Below are 23650 nucleotides of genomic sequence, written 5' to 3'. Positions count from 1 at the left end.
TGTCCTACATTTCTCCCTCATGGGATTGCACTGTGGGAGTTTGTTGGGAGGAATTCAGACACAGATTCATAGGTCTGTACTTGCAAGCCTCAGAACACAACAGGCTGAATTTTAGAAGCCTGCAAAAACAATGGCGGCCTGCACGTTGCGGAGCCGTCGCAATCCTAAGTGCGGCAGCTCATTTAAATAGCCGGGGCGGGTTCCCCCCACCCCCGATCATGTGGAGGGGGCGGGCTGTCCATCATCGGCAATGGTGTCAGCTGCCTGTGCACAGGCACTGACACCATTTTTAAAGGGCTTTGAGCCCTACCCTTAAATTTAAATATTTAGAGCTAAAGCTAAAATTAAATACACTTATTTTGCCCCTCTCCCACCCCCCAATAAAAATAAAATAACTTGCCCTCTTCCCCTCCAAAATATTTACCTTGTCCACCTGACCTTTCCCCCCACCCCCCCAAAAGTGCATAAATTTTAACCAAAAACCCTTCCCACCATCCCCTACACCAATGATGTCACTTTGACCCTGTTGCCCCCCCCCCCCCACCCCGGCCCTGAGAAACCTACCTCCCCGCCCCTCCCACCAGTGTTCTGCCTCGTTTCCCCAGACGGGATCCGAAGGTGTGGGAGTGCCAGCCAGCGGCAGGAAGATCGCAGTGGGACAGGAGTAAGTATAATTAATGCATTCATTTAAAATTATTTGAATATGTAAATGGGGGTCCCGTCGCTGAGCGGCGGGGTGGGCCGCCAAGAGGCCTCACCACTGCTGGCAATATCGTGGTATGTGGCAGATGCAGTTCAATATAGAAAAATGTAAATAAGTCCCTTTTGGAAGTAAGAATAGGGAAAGAAAATAGACTTCAATAGTACGATTTTAAATTGAACAGAGTAGAAGGGGTCTCGGGTGTGCAGATATGCAGATTGGTAAAGTTCGTAGTAAAAGCAAGTAAGAGCATAACGGTGGTAACTAGAGCAAGCAAAGAGGTAAAGTTGAACTTGTACATGAACCTAGGCCACAGTTGGAGTACAGTCTATAGAAGGATATAAAAATGGGAAAGATAAAGTGTATATTAACTAGGATGTTACTGGAGATGAGTGGTTACATTTATGAAGAAATTCTTGAGATGATAGGATTATTTTCACTAGAGCTGATCAGATTGAGGGGAGATCTGAAGGACAGCATCAAGATTATAAAGTATTATGATGTAGTAAATAGTTATAGATTGGGACTGAAATTCCACCGGGATTCCACTGATTTTCTGCTGAAATTCCAGCAAAACCACAACAGGACTGGCAGGAGTGATAGATTCTGCTGTTCTCCTTGGGATTCTACTACTCCCCTACCAGGACTCCAGCGGGGGAGTACGGGAACCCCCAAAGAACTTCAGCCCCATTATATCCATTGGCCTGTAAGATGATAAGAGCCTAAAAATGACTAGAAAGGACGGTTAGAAAGTGGAATTCTACGCTGAAGCAGAGTCCATAACTACTTTTTAAAAAGGAACACACTGCATGTGTGATGCCTTTCAAATCCCACTCTAGGACTTGAGCACAAAAATTAAGGCTGACACTCCAGTGCTGTACTGAGGGAGTGCTTCACTGTTGGAGGTGTCATCTTTCAGATGAGATGTTAAACTGAAGCCCCATCAGGTGGACGTAAAAGATTCCATGGCACTATTTCGAAGACCAGGAGAGTTGGCCCTGGTGTCCTGGCCAATATTTATCCCTCAAACAACATCACAAAAACAGATTATCTGTCAATATCGCATCGCTGTTTGTGGGAGTTTGCTGTGCACAAATTGGTTAGCACGTTTCTTACGTTGCACTACTGTTCAAAAGTACTTCCTCACTTTGACATCTGGCAGTTGTGAAAAGCGCTATATAAATGTAGTTGGTGTGCTTTTCACTGAGTTTTAATCCTGGCAAAAACAAATTCAAATGGCTTACACAGACCTTCAGTGATGAATAGCACAGAAGGCACAACCCATCAATGTATCTTGCACAAACATTAAACAGTAGGGAAACATATGCTACTCTGTAGTCCAAAACAATTTCTCATTAACTCTCCAACAGCATTTGTAGTACAGTAAGCAGGGAGCATAAAATTAGAAAAAGACATTGACAGATTAAGTGAATGGATGAAACTGTGGAAAACAGAATTCAACACAGCTAAATGTGAGGTAATCTATTTTAGCCCAAAAAGGGATAGATCCTAAGTATTATTTAAATGCTGAAAAGTTAGGAACAGCGGAGGTTCAAAGAGATTTTTAGGGTTCCGTGTACACAGATCACTAAAATGTACAAAATATAATCAAAAAGGTTAATGGAATGTTAGTCTTTATAACCAGAGGACTAGAATACAAAAGGGTGGGGGGAATTTTGGCTACAGCCATACAAAACCCTGGTTAAACCACATCTGGAGTATTTGTACAGTTCTGGGCACTGCAACTTAAGTATTGGCCTTGGAAGCAGTGCAGTGCAGATCCATCAGAACGCTACCAGGGCTCTGAAGGTTAAATTATGAGGCACGATGACACAAACTAAGCATCTATTCCATGGAATATAGGAGGTTAAGGGATGATTTGATTGGGATGTGTAGGATTTTGAAAGGAATTGGTAGGATAGATGTGGAACTTTCTCTGTTGGTGGGGGAGTCTAGGACAAGAGGCCATAACCTTACAATCAGAGCCAAACCATTTCAGATAGAAATTAGCAAACTCTTCTTCATGCAAAGGGTGGTGGAAATGTGGAATCTCTCCCACAAAAAGCATTTGATGCTAGCTTAATTAATAATTTTAATCCTGAGATCTAGATATTTTTGCTAGTCAAAGATATGGGATATGGAACAGAGGTGAGTTGGTAGAGCTAAGATACAGATCAGCCATGATCTCACTGAATGGCAGAACAGACACAGCTGGCTAAATATTCATATGTTCCTAACGGTGACAACAAAAAGCAGTCTGGAAGGTTGGTGCATCAGGCATTGATATAGAATTCCAATTGGAGCCTTGGCTGCTCCATTTCTAAGACTTTTTTGTAGCTCTACAAACTAAACTGTCCCAAAACATCTTCCATATACTTCATGACTACCATCAATGCCCTTTTGCCATGATCCTGCATTATTTTGTATAATTAAGTACTGATCATTACGTCGTAATTAAGTATAATGTATTTATTTTAATCATGCGCAGTGTGTAAATATTGTCAATGTTCTTTTCCATACCGTTTCCCCATTGTGCTGATCCTTTCTTTGAAGTGTGTGACACTTAAACTACTTCTAAGTCAATCCCTTGTAGAAGTAGTGACTGCTGGCTGACTGCAAGGTTTCAGTGTCAGTGTGCTATAATTCAGCTGTCCCTAGACCATCTCCTGACATGCAATGAAATAGCTCTGTACTTGAGTCAACACGTCCAATGCTACTGTGGCTAAGTGATCCTAGTTGCTTTCTGGCACCACCTGTGCAGAGATATTTCATGGACTGGGTGTGGTATCATCCTGAGACAGCCACCTGATTCCTTCTTACTACAGGCATGTGCCTGATCCTGGACGTTCCTTTAGTACATTTACAATAAGATCTATGTCGTTTTTTATTCATTCATGGGATGTGGGCGTCACTGGCTATGCCAGCATTTATTGCCCATCCCTAATTGCCCTTGAGAAGGTGGTGGTGAGCTGCCTTCTTGAACCACTGCAATCCGTGTGAGGTAGGTGCACCCAAAGTGCTGTTAGGAAGGGAGTTCCAGGATTTTGACCCAGCGACAGTGAAGGAACGGCGATATAGTTCCAAGTAAGGATGGTGTGTGACTTGGATGGGAACTTGCAGGTGGTGATGTTCCCATGTATCTGCTGCTCTTGTCCTTCAAGGTGGTAGAGATCGCGGGTTTGGAAGGTGCTGTCGAAGGAGCCTTGGTGCGTTGCTGCAGTGCATCTTGTAGATGGCACACACTGCTGCTACTGTGCGTCATTGGTGGAGGGAGTGAATGTTTGTGGGTGATGTGCCAATCAAGCAGGCTGCTTTGGCGTGGATGGTGTCGAGCTTCCTGAGTGTTGTTGGAGCTGCACCCATCCAGACAAGTGGAGAGTATTCCATCACACTCCTGACTAGTGCCTTGTAGATGGTGGACAGGCTTTGGGGAGTCAGGAGGTGAGTTACTCGCTGCAGGATTCCTAGCCTCTGACCTGCTCTTGTAGCCACAGTATTTATAATGGCTACTCCAGTTCAGTTTCTGGTCAGTGGTAGCCTCTAGGATGTTGATAGTGGGGGATTCAGCAATGGTAATGCCACTGAATGTCAAGGGGAGATGGTTAGATTCTCTCTTGTTGGAAATGGTCATTGCCTGGCACTTGTGTGGCACAAATGGTACTTGCCACTTATCAGCCCAAGCCTGGATATTGTCCAGGTCTTGCTGCATTTCTACACGGACTGCTTCAGTATTTGAGGAGTCGCGAATGGTGCTGAACATTGTGCAATCATCAGCGAACATCCTCACTTCTGACCTTATGATTGAAGGAAGGTCGTTGATGAAGCAGCTGAAGATGGTTGGGCCTAGGACACTACCCTGAGGAACTCCTGCAGTGATGTCCTGAAGCTCAGATGATTGACCTCCAACAACCACAACCATCTTCCTTTGCGCTAGGTATGACTCTAACCAGCAAAGAGTTTTCCCTCTGATTCCCATTGACTCCATGTCTTGACGCCATACTCGGTCAAATGCTCGGTCTCAAGGTTGTCTACATCAGATCTCCCAGAATGTTGAAGCTGACCGCAATAACATTTTTAAGATTGGAGCTCAAGGCCTCAATAGCAACATGAGCATTCACGAGTGTGTTTATGACCTGTACAACTCAGTTCCACTGAAGATGCCACATGCTGCATAGCAGCTGAATGCAGACAGTCTTTCATCCATAATTTCACAGATCTGACTAGTGGACCAGCACATAATCTTTAATATATCTTACAGTACTCTATTTTCTCAATTTTCTGTACCCACCAGCTCTTAGACATTTCTGAGCAACATTTCCAATTAAGGCCTTACCCAAACTCATTTCACATAGGACCCTTTCAGCCATCAAACAAATGACTTTCATCATTTCAGGTCTGAAAGGTGACAGGCCAGTGTGTCACCCAGTTTCTCCCTAATTTGCATTCTATATATTACCATACTGTAAGGCTATAACAGATTGGGCAGCATAGTGGCGCAGTGGTTAGCACCGCAGCCTACAGCTCCAGCGACCTGGGTTCAATTCTGGGTACTGCCTGTGCGGAGTTTGCAAGTTCTCCCTGTGTCTGCGTGGGTTTTTGCCGGGTGCTCCTGTTTCCTCCCACAGCCAAAGACTTGCAGGTTGATAGGTAAATTGGCCATTATAAATTGCCCCTAGTATAGGTAGGTGGTAGGGGAATATAGGGACAAGTGGGGATGTGATAGGAATATGGGATTAGTGTAGGATTAGTATAAATGGGTGGTTGATGGTCGGCACAGACCCAGTGGACCGAAGGGCCTGCTTCAGTGCTGTATCTCTAAAATAAAAAAATAAAAAATATCTGGCAGTGTGTTTCAAGGTAGTGACACATCTCGGGTATCAGAAGCAGCTTTACCCATGGGCTTTATGTAATTATCTCAACACACTGTTACATGCTTTCTTATGACACACTACTCTGTATCATCCGTCTTTCATGGAATATGACAAAGGGGTTTAGATAGTGACAAACTGCTCATCCTTCCTTGCAGTCTACAATATAATCTTGATTCCATTAGGTCTTGTAATTCGCATCATGTATTCTTTGTGTAATCTGCAGTAATTAATAGTTATCTCATTGTTAATAATATATTCGGGTCTACAGTTCAAACATCAGTCACTCACTAGATGAGAGAGTGGTTAGTCTGGATTCTAAACAATAGCATTTATCAATGAACCAAACAAAAAGGAATTCATTATCAACAGGAAATAGCAGTAAATGTATGTAAAGATACCATAAACAAGTAAAATAAGCAGACTCGTCATAAGCCAACTAAGTGATCCAACTAGGATTTGTATATAGCTCCCCCCGTTGAATGCAGTATATTCAACAGAATGAAGTTCTCTTCATTTAATAGAATAATTTATCAAGTGCCCTCCCTTAAGTTAATTGGCTGTAACTGATGATTAAGGGAGTCACTCACAGAGATGATGTGTCCTTTAAGGCCATGAGCAGAGTCGGCACATTCGATCACCGCACTCAGCTGAGGGTAGCCAACTCCAGTTTTAATCCGAGTCGTGCACACAGAACCTAGAGAGGTTTAAAAAACTAGTTTTCAACAAGGAAAAAAAAACATGCATTTATATAGTGTCTTATGATAAACCCAGGACATCTCAAAACACTTTATAACCAGTGTACTCACTGTTAAGTGGTCAACGGTGGCAACTAATTGCACACAGCAAGGTCCCATAAACAGTAGATAAATGTAAAGCCATTTAATCTGTTTTTGGTGATTTTGGTTGAGGGAGGAGTGTTGGCTAAGACACTGAGAACTCCCCACTCCTGCTTTGTATAGTGCTATAGGATCTTTAACATCCACTTCACTCTGCAGAAAGGCTTTGATTTAAAAAAATATTAAAATCTCAACAGTGCAGTAGAACTGTATCAAAATGTCAGCCAAGATTATATGTTTTAGTCCTGGAGTGGGGCTTGAACCCACAACCTTCTGGTTCTGCAGCAAGAGTATTTCCAACTGAGCCACAATGACATTTGACAGCAGTAGGTGAAGCATGATACATCAGTACATTGAGTATTGTTCTGGCATAAATTGTACAGCACAGGAGGCCATTCAGCCCATTGTGCCCATGCTGGCTCTCTGCAAGAGCAACTCAGCTAGTCCCACTTCCTTACCCTTTCCCCATAGCCCTGAAAATGCTCTCTTCAGGTGCTTATCCAATTCCCCTTTGAAAGCAACAACTGAATCTGCCTCCACCATACCCCCACAGGCAGTACATTTTAGATCTTAACCACTTGCTGCGTAAAAAATATTTTCCTCATGCTGTCATTAGTTCTGTTGCCATTCACCTTAAATTGGTATACTTCTTGGTCCTTCCACCAATGGGAACAGTTTCTCTCTCTCTACTCTGTCTGGAGCCCTCACAATTTTGAACATCTCTATCAAATACCCTTTCAACCTTTTTTCTAAGAACAACAATCCCACGTTCTCCAATCTATCCACATAACTGAAGTCCCTCATCCCTGGAACCATTCACATAAATCTTTATTGCACCTTTTGTAAAGCCTAAATCAGCCCCACCCATTCTCTTACTACCCTTTTACTATTTATAAGCCTTGAGAAGACTTTTGGATTCCCTTTTAAGTTAGCTGCCAGTCTCTTCTCATAGTCTCTTTGCCTCTCTTAGTTCCTTTTTCACTTCCTCTCTGAACTTTCTGTCATATGCACTCTTTTTCTGCTTCATCTTACTTTCTTGCTCGCTCTTTCATCATCCAGGAAGCTCTGGCTTCGGTTGTCCTACCTTTCCCCCTCATGGGAATGTACCTTGACTGTACCCAAACTATCTTATCGTTAAAGACAGCGCATTGTTCCATTACAGTTTTGCCCAACAATCTTTGATTCCAATTTATGATTCCAATTTATGTTCTTACCCCACTGAAATTTGGCCCTCCTCCAATTAAGTATTTTTACTCTGGATTGCTCCATGTCCTTTTGCATACCTAGCCTAAATCTTATGATACTATGGTTGCTGTTCCCCAAATGTTCCCCTACTGACACTTGATCCACTTAACCCCCTTATTCCCCATTACCAGATCCAGCAATGCTTCCTTTCTCATTGGGCCGGAAACATACTGAAAAACAAAATTCTCCTGAACACTCTTCAGAAACTCATCCCCCTCATTGCCCTTTACAATAACACAATGCCAGTCTATATTAAGATAATTGAAGTCCCCCATTATCACTACTGTACAGTTTTGAACCTCTCTGTAATTTCCCTGCAAATTTGCCCCTCTATATCTTTCTTAGTAGTTGGTGGCCAATAGAATACAGCCAGTAGTGTAATTGTACCTCTATTGTTTCTTAACTCTAACCAAATGGATTCTGTCAGTGACCCCTCCAGGACATTCTCTCTCTCTAGCACTACAATATTGGTCTTAATCAAAAGTGCCATCCCCCACTTTCTTTCCTTCCCTATCTTTCCTGAATACCTTGTATCCAGGAATATTTAATTGTGTTATGATCAGGTGAGAAGGGGGTCAAAGGTCTCCCCTCTTTTCCCTCTCCTTGTTTGACCACAACAGTTTTTTTTTTAAGCGGATATCCTTGACAATTCAGTGAGTGTTTAACTGTTTATGCACCGTGATCATAAAAGAGCCAGACAGGTTTTCTCGAGTTTAACAAAGACAGAGGTTAGCTTTATTATATTGTAACCAATGTAAGTAAAACAAAATACGCTCCAAAATTCGCACACACAAATAGGTTACAAAGTGGGGAAGGATAGATTGTTCGAATTAGAGTCAAGAGAAATAAAAGGGGTATAGAGTTTGTGGAGGGTGGTGATTCAGCTGGCTTCAGGTTGAATTCGGTGGTTGCGTGACTTTCCCTCGGTGGTCCTAAAGCTTCCAGTTTGAAGATGTGGACAGCTGATTCGGTGGTTCTCTGTGTGGCAGCAATGCAGCTGATTTCCTTCAAGTTGGGGTCTCTGTTCTTTCCGGAATCTTTGCAAAATTGTCTAGCTCTACTCTACCCTCAAGCTTAAGTAATTAAGCACAGTGAGCATCGATCGGCGAACAGACCAATACAGTCAAATAGATCAACTAAACCACTGAACACTACAGTCTGCAGCAGGGGATATGCCTCAGTGGTCACAATCAGCAGGCAGAGTTTGAAGCTTGCAAGGTTTGAGTAGTCCATCTCCACCAGTTTAATATTCAGGTTTCCAGTTGGTGGATTAAAAAAAATCATCATTCAACATGGCACATTTTCGTGACAGTACCCAGGTCGGTCTTTTTTGAACCAGGTCCGTTATCATCACAACATATTCCCAGGTGGCTATCTGCGCCTATAGCTCTCCAACTTTATTTACCACACTTTGTGCATTTATATACATACACTGCAAACCGAATTAGAATATAACATAAGAAATAGCAGCAGGAGCAGATCATACAGCCACTTGGGCTAGCTCCATCATTCAATACAATCATGGCTGATCTTCTACCTTCACTCCACTTTACTGCCCACATCTTATATCCCCCGATTCCCTGACACCAAAAATCAATCTATCTAACTATCCCAGCCTTGAATATACTCAACAATGAGGCATCCACAACCATCTGGGGTAGAGAATTCCAAAGATTCACAACCCTCTGAGTGAAGAAATATCACCTCATATCAAGTCCTAAATGATCAATCCCTTACTGAGAGACTATACTCCCATGTTCTAGATTTCCCAGCCAGGAGAAACAACCTCTCAGGGTCTACCATGTCAAGCCCATTCAGAATCTTGTGTTTCATTTTTCTAAATTCCAGAGTATAGGCCCAATTTAGTCAGCCTCTCATCCCAGGAACCAATCTAGTGAACTTTTGCTGTATTGCCTCCAGTGCAAGTAAATCCTTCCTTAGATATTGAGACCAAAACTGCGCGCAGTAAAGGCCTGCTCAGGTCGGGAAAAAGAACCCGACCCGAACCCAACCAATCCACAGCAGACCCGAATCCCTCCAATTTCGCCCCGAGCCTGACCCCATTCGGCCCGACCCGAGTCTGATCCTGCCATCCCTTTACTTACCTTCCAACTGGGAAGCTCCAGTGTATGCGTGATGACGTCATAGTGATGTCACTCGCTCACTGCGCAGACTCAGTTTCGTCTTGGACTCCCAGCTCAGCTTTTTATTTTTAACACTTAACCAGCAGAGCACTTACCGCGTGTGTCCGGTCCAGCCCGACCTGACCCGGAGTCGGCCCGAGCCGAGCCTGAAAGCCGGACACGGAAGAGAGGCCCAAACCGACCCGAACCCGACACATATCGTCGGGTCCCGTCAGGTTCGGGTCGGGTAGCAGGCCTTTAGCGCACAGTGCTCCAGGTGTGGTCTCAAAGCCGTACACAATTGTAGCAAACCTTCCTTATCTGAGGGCCCAGCACTGATCCTTGCAGCACTCCACTAGTTACAGCCTGCCAAATTGAAAATACCCCATTTACCCCTACTCTCTGCTTCCTGTCAGTTAACCAATCCTCTATCCATGCTAATACTACCCTCAACTCCATGAGCTCTTATCTTGCGTATTAACCTTGTGTTAAAGGCCTGCTCAAGTCACAAAAAAACCGGACCCGAGCCCCTTCATTATCCCCCCGTGGCCGGCCCGACCCGAGCACCAGAATGTTCCCTTTACTTACCTTCTGACTCCCAATCTTCAGGAAGCTGCAGCATGAGCGTGATGACATCATAGAGACGCTCACTGTGCAGACTCGGAGTTTCCTTCTTTGACGTCCCGGACTCCCAGCTCAGGTAGGTTTTTTACTTTTAACACTTACCTGCAATTCTTACTGTGTGTGTCCGACCTGGACCCGGCCCGACCTGACCCGAGGCCGAAAGCCGGACCCGGAAGCGCGGCCCAACCTGATCCGAACCAGACACATGTCGTCAGGTTCGGGTCGGTGTGGCACCTTATCGTATGCCTCTTAGAAATCAAAATATACGATCTGCTCCCCTTTTATCTACCCTACTAGTTATATCTTAAAAAATTTTGAATAAATTTGCTAAACACCTTTTTTAACACCATGTTGACTCTTTCTGTTCACACTATGATTTTCTAATTGTATTGGTAAGACTTCCTTAATAAAGGAGTCCACCATTTTTCCGATGACTGATGTCTGGCTAACCGGCCTGTAGTTAGTTCCCTGTTTTCTCTCTCCCTCCTTTCTTGAATAGCAGTGTTACATTTGCGAACTTCCAATTTGCTGGGACCTTTCTAGAATATAGGGAATTTTGGAAAGTCATAGCCAGTACATCGACCATCTCTGCAGCTTCCTCTTTTAGAACCCTAGGGCTGGATTTTATACACCCGCCACTGAGAGCACCAGTGGGCGATAAAAATGGTGGCCCACACATGCTGCTGTGATCTTCCTCGTGGCAGCCCACGGTAATCTGCTGGTCGGACAGCCCCCCTCCGCCCCCGCCCCACAATCACATGGAATGTGTGGGCTCTTCAACACCGGCAATGGCATCAGCTGCCGGTGCGCAGGTGCTGGTGCCATTTTTAAAGCCCTGCCAGCTCATGTAAAATTTTAAAGGTATACCCTCCAACCGTACTGTTTAAATATCTGCCACCCCTTTCCCACCCCCTCCAATAACAATTAATTATTTGCCCTCTCCCCCACCCCAAAGCACTTAACTTCTACACGACCTTCCCCACCAACCCCCACACTAATGATGTAAATTTGACCCCGTCCCCCCTCCCCAAAAATCTTTAGTTGTCCCCCTTCCCCACCAGAGCGGGGCCTGCTTTTCCCAGACGGGAAAGTGAAGGCGCATGAGTGCCGGCCGCCATTCAGAAGATCGCAGCCCGACAGTAAGATTAAAGTCAATTTTATTTAAATGTACGAAATCAGATTTCATCAACTCATTAGTATATAAACTAAAAATTACGGCGGATTTTATCATTTATAATAGAGTGAGAGGGATCAAGTTTGGGTAGATGTAGCAAATCAAGAGGTAGAGTCAAGGCAGGAGAGTAGAATAGTAATATGGAAAATGAAGGTCAAAATGGCAGAAAGGAACAGAGAGCAAAAAACCTAAGACCACACCAACAGTCAAGACTAGATGTTACAAAGATAACAAAAAGACAATACTAAAAGGCTCTGTATCTGAATGCATGTCACATTCAAAACAAAGTAGGCCAACTGATAGCACACATTGAAGTAAATAAATATGATGAGATAGCCATTATGGAGATGTGGCTGCAGGATGACAAGGATTGCATATTGAGGGGTAGATGACATTCAAGAGGAATAGGAAGCTCGGTAATAGTGGAGGGGTAGCCCTGTTAATCAAGGATGGCATTGGTGCAATAGTTAGAGATGACCTTGGTTCAGGAGATCAGGGTGTAGAATCGGTTTGGGTGGAAATGAGGAAAAATAGGGGAAAGAAATCACTAGGGGGAGTGGTCTACAGGCCCCCTAACAGCAACCACAATGTAGCATGAAGTATACAAGAAGAAATATTGGGTGCTTGTGATAAAGGGACGGCAATAAGCATGGGTGATTTTAATCGACATATAAACTGGAAAAATCAGATTGGCAATAGTAGCTTGGATGAGAAGTTCATTGAATGCCTTTGAGAGAGTTTCTTAGAGTAGCATGTTCTGGAACCAACCAGAGAACAGGTTATATTAGACTTGGTATTGTGTAATATGACAGGATTAATCAATGACCTCAGAGTAAAGGTACCTCTAGTTAGCAGCGACCACAATATGATTGAATTTTATATCCAGTTTGAAACAGTGAAGAGTGGGTCTAAGACTAGTATTTTAAACCAAAATAAGGGCAACTATGTGGGCATGAAAGCTGAACTAGCTGAAGTGAACTGGGTTACTACGCTAGGTGATAGATCAATTGAGAAGCAGTGGCAGACATTTTAAAGGGATATTTCAGAATACTCAGAATACGTATATTCCTACTATAAAGAAAAATTCCAAGGGGAAGACCCACAATCCGTGGTTAACTAAAGAAGCTAAGGAAAGCATCAATCTTCAGGAAAAAGCATATAATTGCACCAAGATGAGTGGCAGGTCAGAATAGAACAGCAGAGAACAATGAAAGGTTAATCAGGAGAAAGAAATTAGAGTACGAGAGGAAGCTAGCTTGAAATGTAAAAACAGATAGCAAGAGTTTCTACAGGTATTTAAAAAGGAAAAGAGTAAGTAAAGTGAATGCTGGTCCTCCAGAGAGTGAGAATGGGGAATTAATAGATAATAACGAAATGGCAGATGAAATGAACAAATATTTTGCTTCTGTCTTCACTAAAGAGGATACAAAAAACATTCCAGTAATAGCTGTAAATCAGGAGGTGGAAAGAAGAGAGGAACTTGATGAAATTACAATCACCAGGGAAGTGGTACTGAGCAAACTGTTGGAGCTGTGAGCTGACAAGTCCCTGGGTCCTGATGGGCTTCTTCCTAGGGTCTTAAAAGAGGTGGCTAATGAGGTAGTAGATGCATTGGTGTTAATTTTTCAAAATCCACTCGATTCTGGAAAGATTCCATCAGACTGGAAAGTAGCAAATATTCGGAGGGGGGGGGGGGGGGGTGGTGGCAGAAAACAGGTAACTATAGGTCAGTTAGCTTGATGTCTGTCGTGGGAAGGTGTTAGAATCGCTCATTACGGAGGTTGTAGCTGAGCACTTCGAAAAACGTAAGGTAATCGGGAGTAGCATGGTTTTGTGAAAGGGAAATCATGTTTAACCAACCTGTTGGAGTTCTTTGAAGGAGTAACATGCACTGTGGGTAAAGGGGAGCCCATTGACTGTACTTGGATTTCCAGAAGGCATTTGACAAGGTGCCACATAAAAGGTTATTGCACAAAGTAGGAGCTCATGGTGTAGGGGGTAACATATTAGCATGGATAGAAGATTGGCTGGCTGGCAGAAAACAGAGAATGCATAAATGGGTCCTTTTCTGATTGGCAAGATGTGACAAGTGGAGGGGTCTGTGCTGGGGCCTCAACTTTTTACAATTTCTATCAATGACTTAGATGAGGGGACCGATGGCATGGTAGCTAAATTTGCAGATGACACAAAAATAGGTAGGAAAGTATGTTGTGAAGAGGTCATATGGAGGTTGCAGACCGATATAGATAGGTTGAGTGAGTGGGCAAAAATCTGGCAGATGGAATATAACGTGGGAAAATGTGAAGTTATTCACTTTGGCAGGAAGAATAAAAAAAACAAAGTATTATTTAAACGGAGAACGATTGCAGAATTCCGAGGTGCAGAGGGATCTAGGTTTTGTAGTCCATGAGTCACAAAAAGTTAGTATGCAGGCACAGCAAGTAATAAAGAAGGCTAATGGAATGCTATCCTTTATTATGAGAGGAATTGAAAATAAAGTCAGGATATTATGCTTCAGTTATATAGGGCATCAGTGAGACCACATCTCGAATACTGTGTGCAATTTTGGTCTCCTTATTTAAGGAAGGATGTAAATGCGTTGGAGGCAGTTCAGAGGAGGTTTACTAGATTGATACCTGGTATGAGCAGGTTGTCTTATGAGGAAAGGTTGGACAGACTGGGCTTGTTTTCACTGGAGTTTAGAAGAGTGAGGGGAGACTTCAATGATAAGGTCTTGATAAGGTAGATGTGGAAAGGATGTTTCCTCTTGTGGGTGAGTTCAGAACTAGGGGACACAGTTTTAAAATTAGGAGTTGCCCTTTTAGGACAGAGATGAGAAATTTTTTTCTGAGGGTTGTGCGACTTTGGAACTCTCTGCCTCAGAAGGTGGTGAAGGCGGAGTCATTGAATATTTTTAAGGCGGAGGTAGATAGATTCTTGATGGGCAAGGAATCAAAGGTTATCGGGAGTAGATTGGAATGTGGAATTCGAGACACAAACACATATCAGCCATGATCTTATTGAATGGCGGAGTAGGCTTGAGGAGCCGAATGGACTACTTCTGGCCCCATTTCATATGTTCGTATGTGCCCAGCAGGAAGGGGGGGTGCTGCCACAGAGCCTCACCGGCGCTGCCGGGAAGATTGGGCCCAGCCCTCCTGGCATCAGGCTTCGTGGTGGGCCACTGCCGGAACAATCTTCTGGCACCCGCCCCCCCCGCCCCCACCACAGAGACCGACGTTGGGAGCTTTGTAAAGTCCCAGCCCTAGGATGTAGGCCATCTGGTCCTGGGAATTTGTTGGCTTTTAGTCCCTTAAGTTTCTCTAATATTTTTTCTCTGCCAATATTAATGACAATAAGTTCCTCACTCTTACTAACCTACTGGTTACCCTCTATTTCTGGTATGTAATTTAGAGCTTATTGCATTCCTTCATACTCTGATCCCATCTTATACCTTATTATTCCTTACTCCACTGCCACCCTGCCTCTCCCAATTCCTTGTTTCTCCTTTCTAATGCTGCATCCTGGCTCCCATCCCCTGTCAAATTAATTTAAACCATCCACAACACTAGCAAATTGCTCCACCAGGAGATTGGTCCTGGTTCTGTTGAGGTGTAATCCGTCTGGCCTGTATAGGTCCCACCTCCACCAGAAATGGTTCCAATGTCCTAGGAGTCTAAAGCCCTTCCTCTTGCATCATCTGTCCAGCCACGCAGTCATCTGCTATATCCTCCTATTTCTATATTCACTAGCGCATGAGGCCAGGAGTAATCCAGAGATTACTACCTTCGAGGTCCTGCTTGCTAGTCTCCTTCCTAGCTTCCTAAAATCTGCCTGCAGGACCTCATCCCTCTTTCTATCTCTATCATTGGTATGGATATGGACCACAACCTCTGCCTGTTCACCCTCACCCCTCAGAGTGCTCTGCAACTGCTCAGTAACATCCTTGACTCTGACACCAGGGAGACAACACAGCATCCTGGAATCACATCTATGGCTGCAGAAAAACCTACCAGTTCCCCTAACTATAGAACCCCCCCATCACTATTGCTTTCACAGTCTTCCTCCTGCCCCTCTGTACACTTGAGCCCCCAAAGGTGCTATTAAGCTGGCTCTGGCTGCATTTTCAGAGGAACCATCACTCTCACCAGTATTCAGAACTGAATACTGGTTGGAGAGCAAGATGCAATCGGGGCTCCTGCATGACCATCTGGTCCTGCCTGCTGGTCACTCATTCCCACTCTGCCTGCACATCCTTAAGCTCACTTCTGGAAACATGTAATGCACATAGCTCTTAGCCTCACGGATGCCCCACAGTGACACCAGCTGCTGCACAAGCTCCGAAACCCATAGCTTGAGCGCCTCCAGTTAACGGCACCTCCTGCACATGTGGTTGCCCAGGACATGAGAAGCGTCCTGGAGTTCCCACATGGAACAGGATGTGCATTCTACAGGACTTAGGTGCCATGCCTCTATTTATTAGACTATTGTACTTTCCATTGTTAGTGTCAATGAGCTGTGCCTCAAGTACTGCTTGGCAGGATGGGCTGGACAATTTCACGGATCTTCAGTAAGGTTTCAAATTGGTAATTGAATTTTAGTAGCTTGTATTGTGGAGGAAATGGCTGCTAACATCACAGCACAGCACAGCACCACACGGTGAAAATTACCTCTCCAGGTCAAAAAAGAAAAGGGACGATAAGATTCTACATCTAAAATGGATATGTTAATCTACGTACTTTCTTTTATTGAAATGAATTTTGCCTGCTTTGTACCAATATTCCATGGACATTATTGTTATATGCATTGGTGTACTTATTGTCATTCCCAAATACAGCATGGTTTAAATACATATTCAAGCTCTCTTTACAGTGTAGCAACAATCCAAATTCAGTGGTTGTAAGTCCTAAATTTTGGGCAATTTGGAGCTGTGTAATTTTGCTCACCACATTCTACCTACAGTGTAGCATTGACCTGATAATGTCCAAGTGGCACAACCGTTCTGTCTTTTTCCCATCTGTTGCTATCTTGCACAAAAGAAATGGCAAATCAATCGGGGTTTGAGGGTGCTTGACAAGATGACAAAATAGGTTATTAACTTGCAAAGCATAATGCATTTTTCTTTTCTAGAACTGTCACCCTGAAGTGTTATGTGTACATTCCTTAAAGTAGTTCAATCTGAAGCCAGAGTGTTAAATTTGAACAAAAGGAAATTATGAAGGTATGAGGGGCAATTTGGCTGAGGTGGATTGGGAAAATACATTAAAAGATATGACAGTACATAGGCAATGGATAGTCTTTAAAGAATATTATAGCTTACAGCAACTACACATTCCTTCAAGGCACAAAAACCCCAAAAGCAAAGGCAGTCAACCGTGGATAACAAAGAAAGTTAAGGATTGTATAGGATTAAAAGAAAAGGCCTATAAAGTTGCCAGAAATAGTAGTAAACCGGAGGATTGGGAGGATTTTGGACTACAGCAAAGGAGGATGAAGAAACTGATAAAGGGAGAATAAAATATTAATGTAAGCTAGCAAAAAGCATAAAAAAGGACTGTAAAAGCTTCTATAGGTACGTAAAAAGGAAACATTTGGCTAAGACAAATGTGAGTCCATTGCAGGCAGAGTCAGGAGAATTTATAATGGGGAATAGAGACATGGTAGAGAAGCTAAATGATTACTTTGTGTCTGTCTTCACTGAGGAAGATACAAGAAATCTCCCAGAATTAGAGATCCAAGGGATTGGGGAGAATGAGGAATTGAAAGAAATTAGTATTAGTAAGAAGGTTGTATTGGAGAAATTAATGGGGCTGATGGTTGATAAGTCCCCAGAACCTGATATGCTACATCCCACAGTGTTGAAAGAGGTAGCTATGGAGATAGTGGATGCATTGGTGATCAATCTTCCAAAATTCTATAGATTCTGGAACGGTTCCTACAGACTGGAAGGTAGCACATGTAACCCCACTATTTAAGAAGGGAGGGAGAGAGAAAACAGTGAATTTCAGACCTGTTAGCCTTACATCAGTCCTTGGGAAAATGCTAGAATCTATTCTAAAGGATGTGATAAATGGACACTTGGATAATAATGACCTGATTGGGCAAAGTCAACATGGATTTATAAATGGGAAATCAGTTTTGACGAACCTGTTGGAGTTTTTTGAGGATGTGACTAACATTATTGATAAAGGGGAGTCGGTGGACGTGGTATACTTGGATTTTCAGAAGGCTTTTGATAAAGTCCCCCACGGGAGGTTTGTTAACTAAATCAAAACACATGGGATAGGAGGTAACATACTGGCATGGATTGAGGATTGGTTAACAGGCAGAGAGTAGGAATAAACGGGTCATTCTTGCATTGGCAGGCTGTGTCTAATGGGGTACCACAGGGAGAAGTGCTTGAGCCCCAGCTGTTCACAATATATATCAATGATTTGGACGTGGGGACCAAATGTAATATTTCCAAGTTCGCAGATGATACAAAACTAGGTGGGAATGTGTGTTGCGAGGAAGATGCAAAGAGGCTTTAAGGGGATTTGGACAGACTTTGTGAATGGGCACAAACGTGGCAGATGGAATATAATGTGGAAAAATGTGAGGTTCTCCACTTTGGTAGGAGTAACAGATGTGCAGAGTATTTCTTAAATGGTAAGAGATTAGAAAGTGTAGATGTACAAAGGGACCTGGGTGTCCTTGTCAATAAGTCACTGAAAGCTAACATGCAGGTGCAGCAAACAATTAAGAAGGCAAACGGTATGTTGGCCTTCATTGCAAGAGGATTTCAGTACAGCAGTAGTGAAGCCTTGCTTCAATTGTACAGAACCTTGGTTAGACTGCACCTGGAGTACTGTGTGTAGTTCTGGTTCCCTTACCTTAGGAAGGATATTATTGCCATAGAGTGAGTGCAACGAAGGTTCACCAGGCTTATTCCCAGGATGGTGGGACTGTCCGAAGAGAAGAGATTGGGTAAACTGGGCCTGTATTCTCTGGAGTTTCAAAGAATGAGAGGTGATCTTATTGAAACCTACAAAATACCTAAAGGGATAGACAGGGTAGATGCAGCTAAGAAGTTTCCCCTGGTTGGGGAGTCTAGAACCAGGGGACACAATTTCAAAATAAGGGGGAAGCCACTTAGGACAGAGAGGAGGTGAAATTTCTTTACTCAGAGGGTTGTGAATCTTTGGAATTCTCTACCCCAGAGGGCTGTGGAAGCTCAGTCATTGAGTATGTTTAAAGCAGAGAGTGACAGATTTCTAAATACCAATGATATAAAGAGGATAGTGTGGGAAAAAGGCATTGAAGTGGATGATCAGCCTTGATCGTATTTAATGGCGGGGCAGGCTCAATGGGCTGAATGGCCTACTCCTGCTCCTATGTTCCTATTCCTTTGCTTATAAAGTAGGTTGATTTGTACACAGATGGAATGTGTACCAGTGAATGTGCATACTTTTGTGTGTGCATGATAGATAAGATTTGATTGGTGCACATAAAGGGGATCATGAAGCATACTTGGGGTAATGTCAATACTTAACCAGCAGTCTTGGCACTAATTACTTACTTTTTCTTTATAAATACACAAACTCCACAGTACCCGAGATGTGGTGATTGGGTTTTACAAGCATACTGTGTTGACAACACAGCAAAGCATAGCTAAATCCTAAGTGTTTTTTTCTGTTATTTTCACTGAGAATCATGTGATCCAGTAAGATAATGAGTTTATGAGAAATTGTCTTTATTTGGTTATAAATTTGTGCTAAACCCTTTCACCCCAACCTGGTTCTTGCCCTGAGTAGATGTCCTGCTCACAGGCAGGCAAAATCTTTTGTGATACACCTGCCGGTTTTCCCTCTTCCTCTCAGGAGAAGCTCTTGTGAGAAAGCAGGCTCGTGATTCTGTGATCAACCCTCCACAGTACATGTTAGATCAATATACAGTGTTGCCATGGCACCTGAAAGGCTTGCATTTTAAACAGTGGAAACAAACCTTTTGGCTGTTTGTGAATTTGCCCGAGTTTCAGGGGTCAGTCCAGATCTAATTAAATCTGAGTTTATATGCATTAATATCCTACCTCTGATTCACTCGCAACTTCTGAGAGGACCATGCAGGTGGAGCACATCACAGCTGATCCCAGGCCTTTCTCTACCCAACATCCACAGACAGCACTTTAGTAAGGATTGCTGGGTGTACACCAGGAGTAGTCCTGGTTGATTTTTCCTCTATCACATAGGCACTGTGCTCAGTTGTACCAGATCTGCTAAGATTGGTTAACTAGTAAGTGACTGGTAGATTAGTTGAGCAGTATCCAATATTTTTTCTTCATGGGCCATGTAGGTGTGCATCATGGAGCATTAAAGGTAGGTGTTGGTCTAGACTTTCTGACTGGAGGACATCCAGGCAGAGCAGGACTTGCACCCATCCTGGAGATGGTCCCCTGTCCTGGGCCATAATTCTGACCATTTACAAAGCTCCCTCTTGTCCTGATGCCCTAAAGCTTCCTCCACTGAGCTTTGACCACTGGACTCTGGGTCTAACAGATGGCCCGTGTATCCAGCATCCAACTGGGCAAATGTGGAAAAAACAGGACAGGCTATGTTTCCCTCATCTTCAAATACATGTACTCTGGCCTGATGTTCCCCACTCCTGGGAAAGGGAGGGGAGGTAAGCAAAGCACATCCTCAAGTATCTTCCACCCTCGATCTGGAGGGAGCATATCAAAAAGCCTAGGTCATAATCCATGTTCTGTTAATTTGCGTACATCTCTTATTGCTGATGCTAATAAATCCTGGGGTTCTGATTTAGGATTATGCAACCAATGAGGTAACAGTACAATGAACACAAATAAGGAATATAAACATAAATAGGATTGAATTGCCTGGGGTTGCGGGCCTGAGCTCAGACACTACATTTGGCCTTGGGAGTTGAAGTTAAACACACCCATGGATTACTGAGCAAATTCTGGGCATTCATGGTCTGTGTGGCTCAGTACAACACTGCACAATACATTGACACGAACAATGCACCCTAAAAGGGATTTTTAGAAACTATTGTATAAATTTCAAAACTGCTTGTCCAAGTGGTTTGGCACAGAGGCTATTGGACAGAGACTGTACTGAGCAAGGTCACTGAAACTCAGTCATCCTTCCAGCCTCAAAGAATGAAAACAAGAAAGTCATTGTACTTATCAATGAATGTGAAAAAACAGATCAGCTCAAAGTTAAATTTGAGAGCATTTTGTCCCCTTGTGACCTGCTACCTTATTCATTTACCTGGTCCGATGCCCACTTTGATGATGTCAGCTCCCGAGAGAATAAGCTCTTCAACCATCTCCCCCGTCACCACGTTACCAGCCTTTGAAAAGACAAAATGACCAAGAAAATAAAATAAAGACTTTATAGCAGAAAGGCAGCCACAACAGCTTGAGAAAGCATGGCTTTGTGCGCCAGGAGTGATAATCGAGGCATGGAGCTGTGCATAAAACTTCAGACCGGGAGAATGCTGTCAGAAAATGGTAAACTATTTCAACATCAACCCCATGAGCAAGAGACAGTTTAATCATCATCTTTTACTTTATCAGAAGACCTGGAAAGCAAACAGCAATGGATTATCATCACTGGGTGGCATCAGTAAACATACAGTGAATCTCTCAACTGTTGATTAGAGAAAGCTGGCTCTCAGATATTCACATTTTTCACTACTTGTAAGCACAAAACCTCACTCGCCAGATTGGGAAATCAGGTGCGGCAATTAGCATATCATTCTTGATTATCTTGTTACAAAAAACAAATCACCTGAAAATCAGGAGTACCACAAATCAGCCATGAGATTCTATGATCCACACTCCTCACTGTAGACGCTGCCTGGCAAAATTAACTCTCGTATTCCCAAAGATCACCAGATATCAATCAACTTAAACAAAAAACAGTGAAAACTGCCCCTCATTTCACTATGAAGGACGATCTCTCTGAAGGGCTTCATCAGCAGGAAGTTTGATACAGCGTGAAGACACAGTGCAGCAACACTTTGCCTGGATGAAACCTGGAAGCTCCACTGGGAAGTGTTATGGATATCATGTTAAATGAATTTGAGGGACTGATTTAAGAGAGGAATAGTGTAGTAAAGATTCACTCCACTCCTGCAGCATGCCGGGACCACATTTCAACATTGTGCTCCCCAAGCCCATTTTGCAATTGTTCGTGATGGCTTTAGGATCCAAAGACCCATAGAAAAGAAACAGAGGAAAGCACAGAACCAGGCTCTGTAGTCCATCTGGCACTTCCAAAAACTAATCATGGTAAACAGTTTAATCATCATCTTTTTACTTCATACAGGAAAGCTGCAAGGTGATTGGTTGGTGAGTCACTGCTATTAGGGAATAGCTCTAAATAGCTGGGTAAGTATCTAAGGTAAGAAAGGTTTACAGTTTATTTTCATATATAGTAGTGTTTTTTAGGGATTTCTGTAGTAACGAGGACCAGGGAAGAAGGGCCCTAGAGTAATTGATATTATTTGATATTAAGATCTTCCAAAAGGTTTAATTTAAAGGGTTAAGTCATGGCAGGAGAGCTCAAAGCCGTGGTGTGCTCCTCGTGCTCCATTTGGGAAACCGGGAACAATTCCAGTGCCCAGGACCAGCATGTGTACAGAAAGTGTCTCCAGCTGCAGCTCCTGGAAGCCTGGGTTTCGGAGCTGGAACAGCAGCTGGGGACACTGTGGAGCATCCACGAGGCGGAGAGTATTGTGGATAGCACATATTAAGAGGTGGTCACAGCGCATGCTCAGACCCCACAGGCAGGAAGGGAATGGGCAACCACCAGGCAGAGCAAGAGGACTAGGCAGGCAGTGCAGGAATCTCCTGTGACTATTCCCTTGCAAAACAGATATACTGCTGTGGATACTGTTGGGGGGAATGGCCTCTCAGGGGAAAGCAGCAACAGCCCAATTCGTTGCACCACAGTTGGCTCTGCTGCACAGGGGAGGAGTAAAAAGTGTGGGAATGCAATAGTTATAGGGGATTCAATTGTTGCCGCAAAAGAGACTCCAGGATGGTATGTTGCCTCCCTGGTGCTAGGGTCAAGGATGTCTCAGAGCGGTTACAGGACATTCTGAAGGAGGAGGGTGAACAGCCAGTGGTCGTGGTAGACATTGGTACAAACAACGTAGGTAAAAAAAAAAGATGCGGCCCTAAAAGCAGAATATAGGGAGTTAGGTAGTAATTTGAAAAGTAGGACCTCAAAGGTAGTGATCTCAGGATTACTACCAGTGCCACATGCTAGTCAGAGTAGCAGGATATGTCGGATGAATACGTGGCTGAAGAGATGGTGTGCGGGGGAGGGTTTTAGATTTCTGGGACATTGGGACCAGTTCTGGGGGAGGTGGGACCAGTACAAACCGGACAGGTTACACCTGGGCAGAACCAGGACTGATGTCCTAGGGGGAGTATTTGCTAGAGTGGTTGGGGAAGGTTTAAACTAAAATGGCAGGGGGATGGGAACCTTTCAAAGGAGTCAGAGGAGGGGGAATCAAAGACAAGAACAAAAGACAGTAAGGGGAATGAGAAAAGTGATCCACAGAGAAATCAAGGGCCAGAATCAAACAGGGCCACTGTGAAAAATAGTGGGAAGGGGCCAAGTAATGTTAAAAAGACAAGCCTTCAGGGCTTTGTGCGCGAGCGCGCGGAGCATTCGCAATAAAGTGGATGAATTAATCACGCAAATAGACGTAAACGGGTATGATATAGTCGGGATTACGGAGACATGGCTGCAAGGTGACCAGGGATGGGAAATGAACATCCAGGGATATTCAGTATTTAGGAAGGACAGACAAAAATCAAAAGGTGGTGGAGTTGCATTGCTGGTTAAAGAGGAAATTAACGCAATAGTGAGGAAAGATATTAGCTCTGACGAGGTGGAATCTGTATGGGTAGAGCTGAGAAACACTAAGGGGAAAAGAACGTTACTGGGAGTTGTCTATAGACCCCCAAACTGTAGTGGTGATGTTGGGAATGGCATAAAACAGGAAATTAGAGACGCATGCGATAAAGGAACATCTGTAATTATGGGTGACTTCAATCAGCATAT

At 43.6% G+C, this 23650-nt stretch overlaps 1 protein-coding gene across 3 annotated transcripts in view; it reads right to left on the bottom strand.

Moving 5' to 3' along the window:
- LOC137384193 (GMP reductase 1) overlaps window positions 1-23650 on the bottom strand; it is a 152776-nt gene that overhangs the window by 59924 nt on the left and 69202 nt on the right. For all 3 annotated transcript variants that reach the window (XM_068057844.1, XM_068057851.1, XM_068057860.1), the window contains 2 exons: window positions 20840-20921; window positions 6159-6265 (listed from right to left, as the gene is read on the bottom strand). In XM_068057844.1, the coding sequence (XP_067913945.1) occupies window positions 6159-6265; window positions 20840-20921 (189 nt within the window). The remainder of the gene's footprint in view (window positions 1-6158; window positions 6266-20839; window positions 20922-23650) is intronic.

This window comes from Heterodontus francisci, chromosome 2, assembly GCF_036365525.1.
Source record: "Heterodontus francisci isolate sHetFra1 chromosome 2, sHetFra1.hap1, whole genome shotgun sequence".
Lineage (NCBI taxonomy): Eukaryota > Metazoa > Chordata > Chondrichthyes > Heterodontiformes > Heterodontidae > Heterodontus > Heterodontus francisci.
The sequence above is the reverse complement of the archived record's forward strand: the minus strand, read 5'-3'. Positions and strand labels throughout refer to the sequence as shown.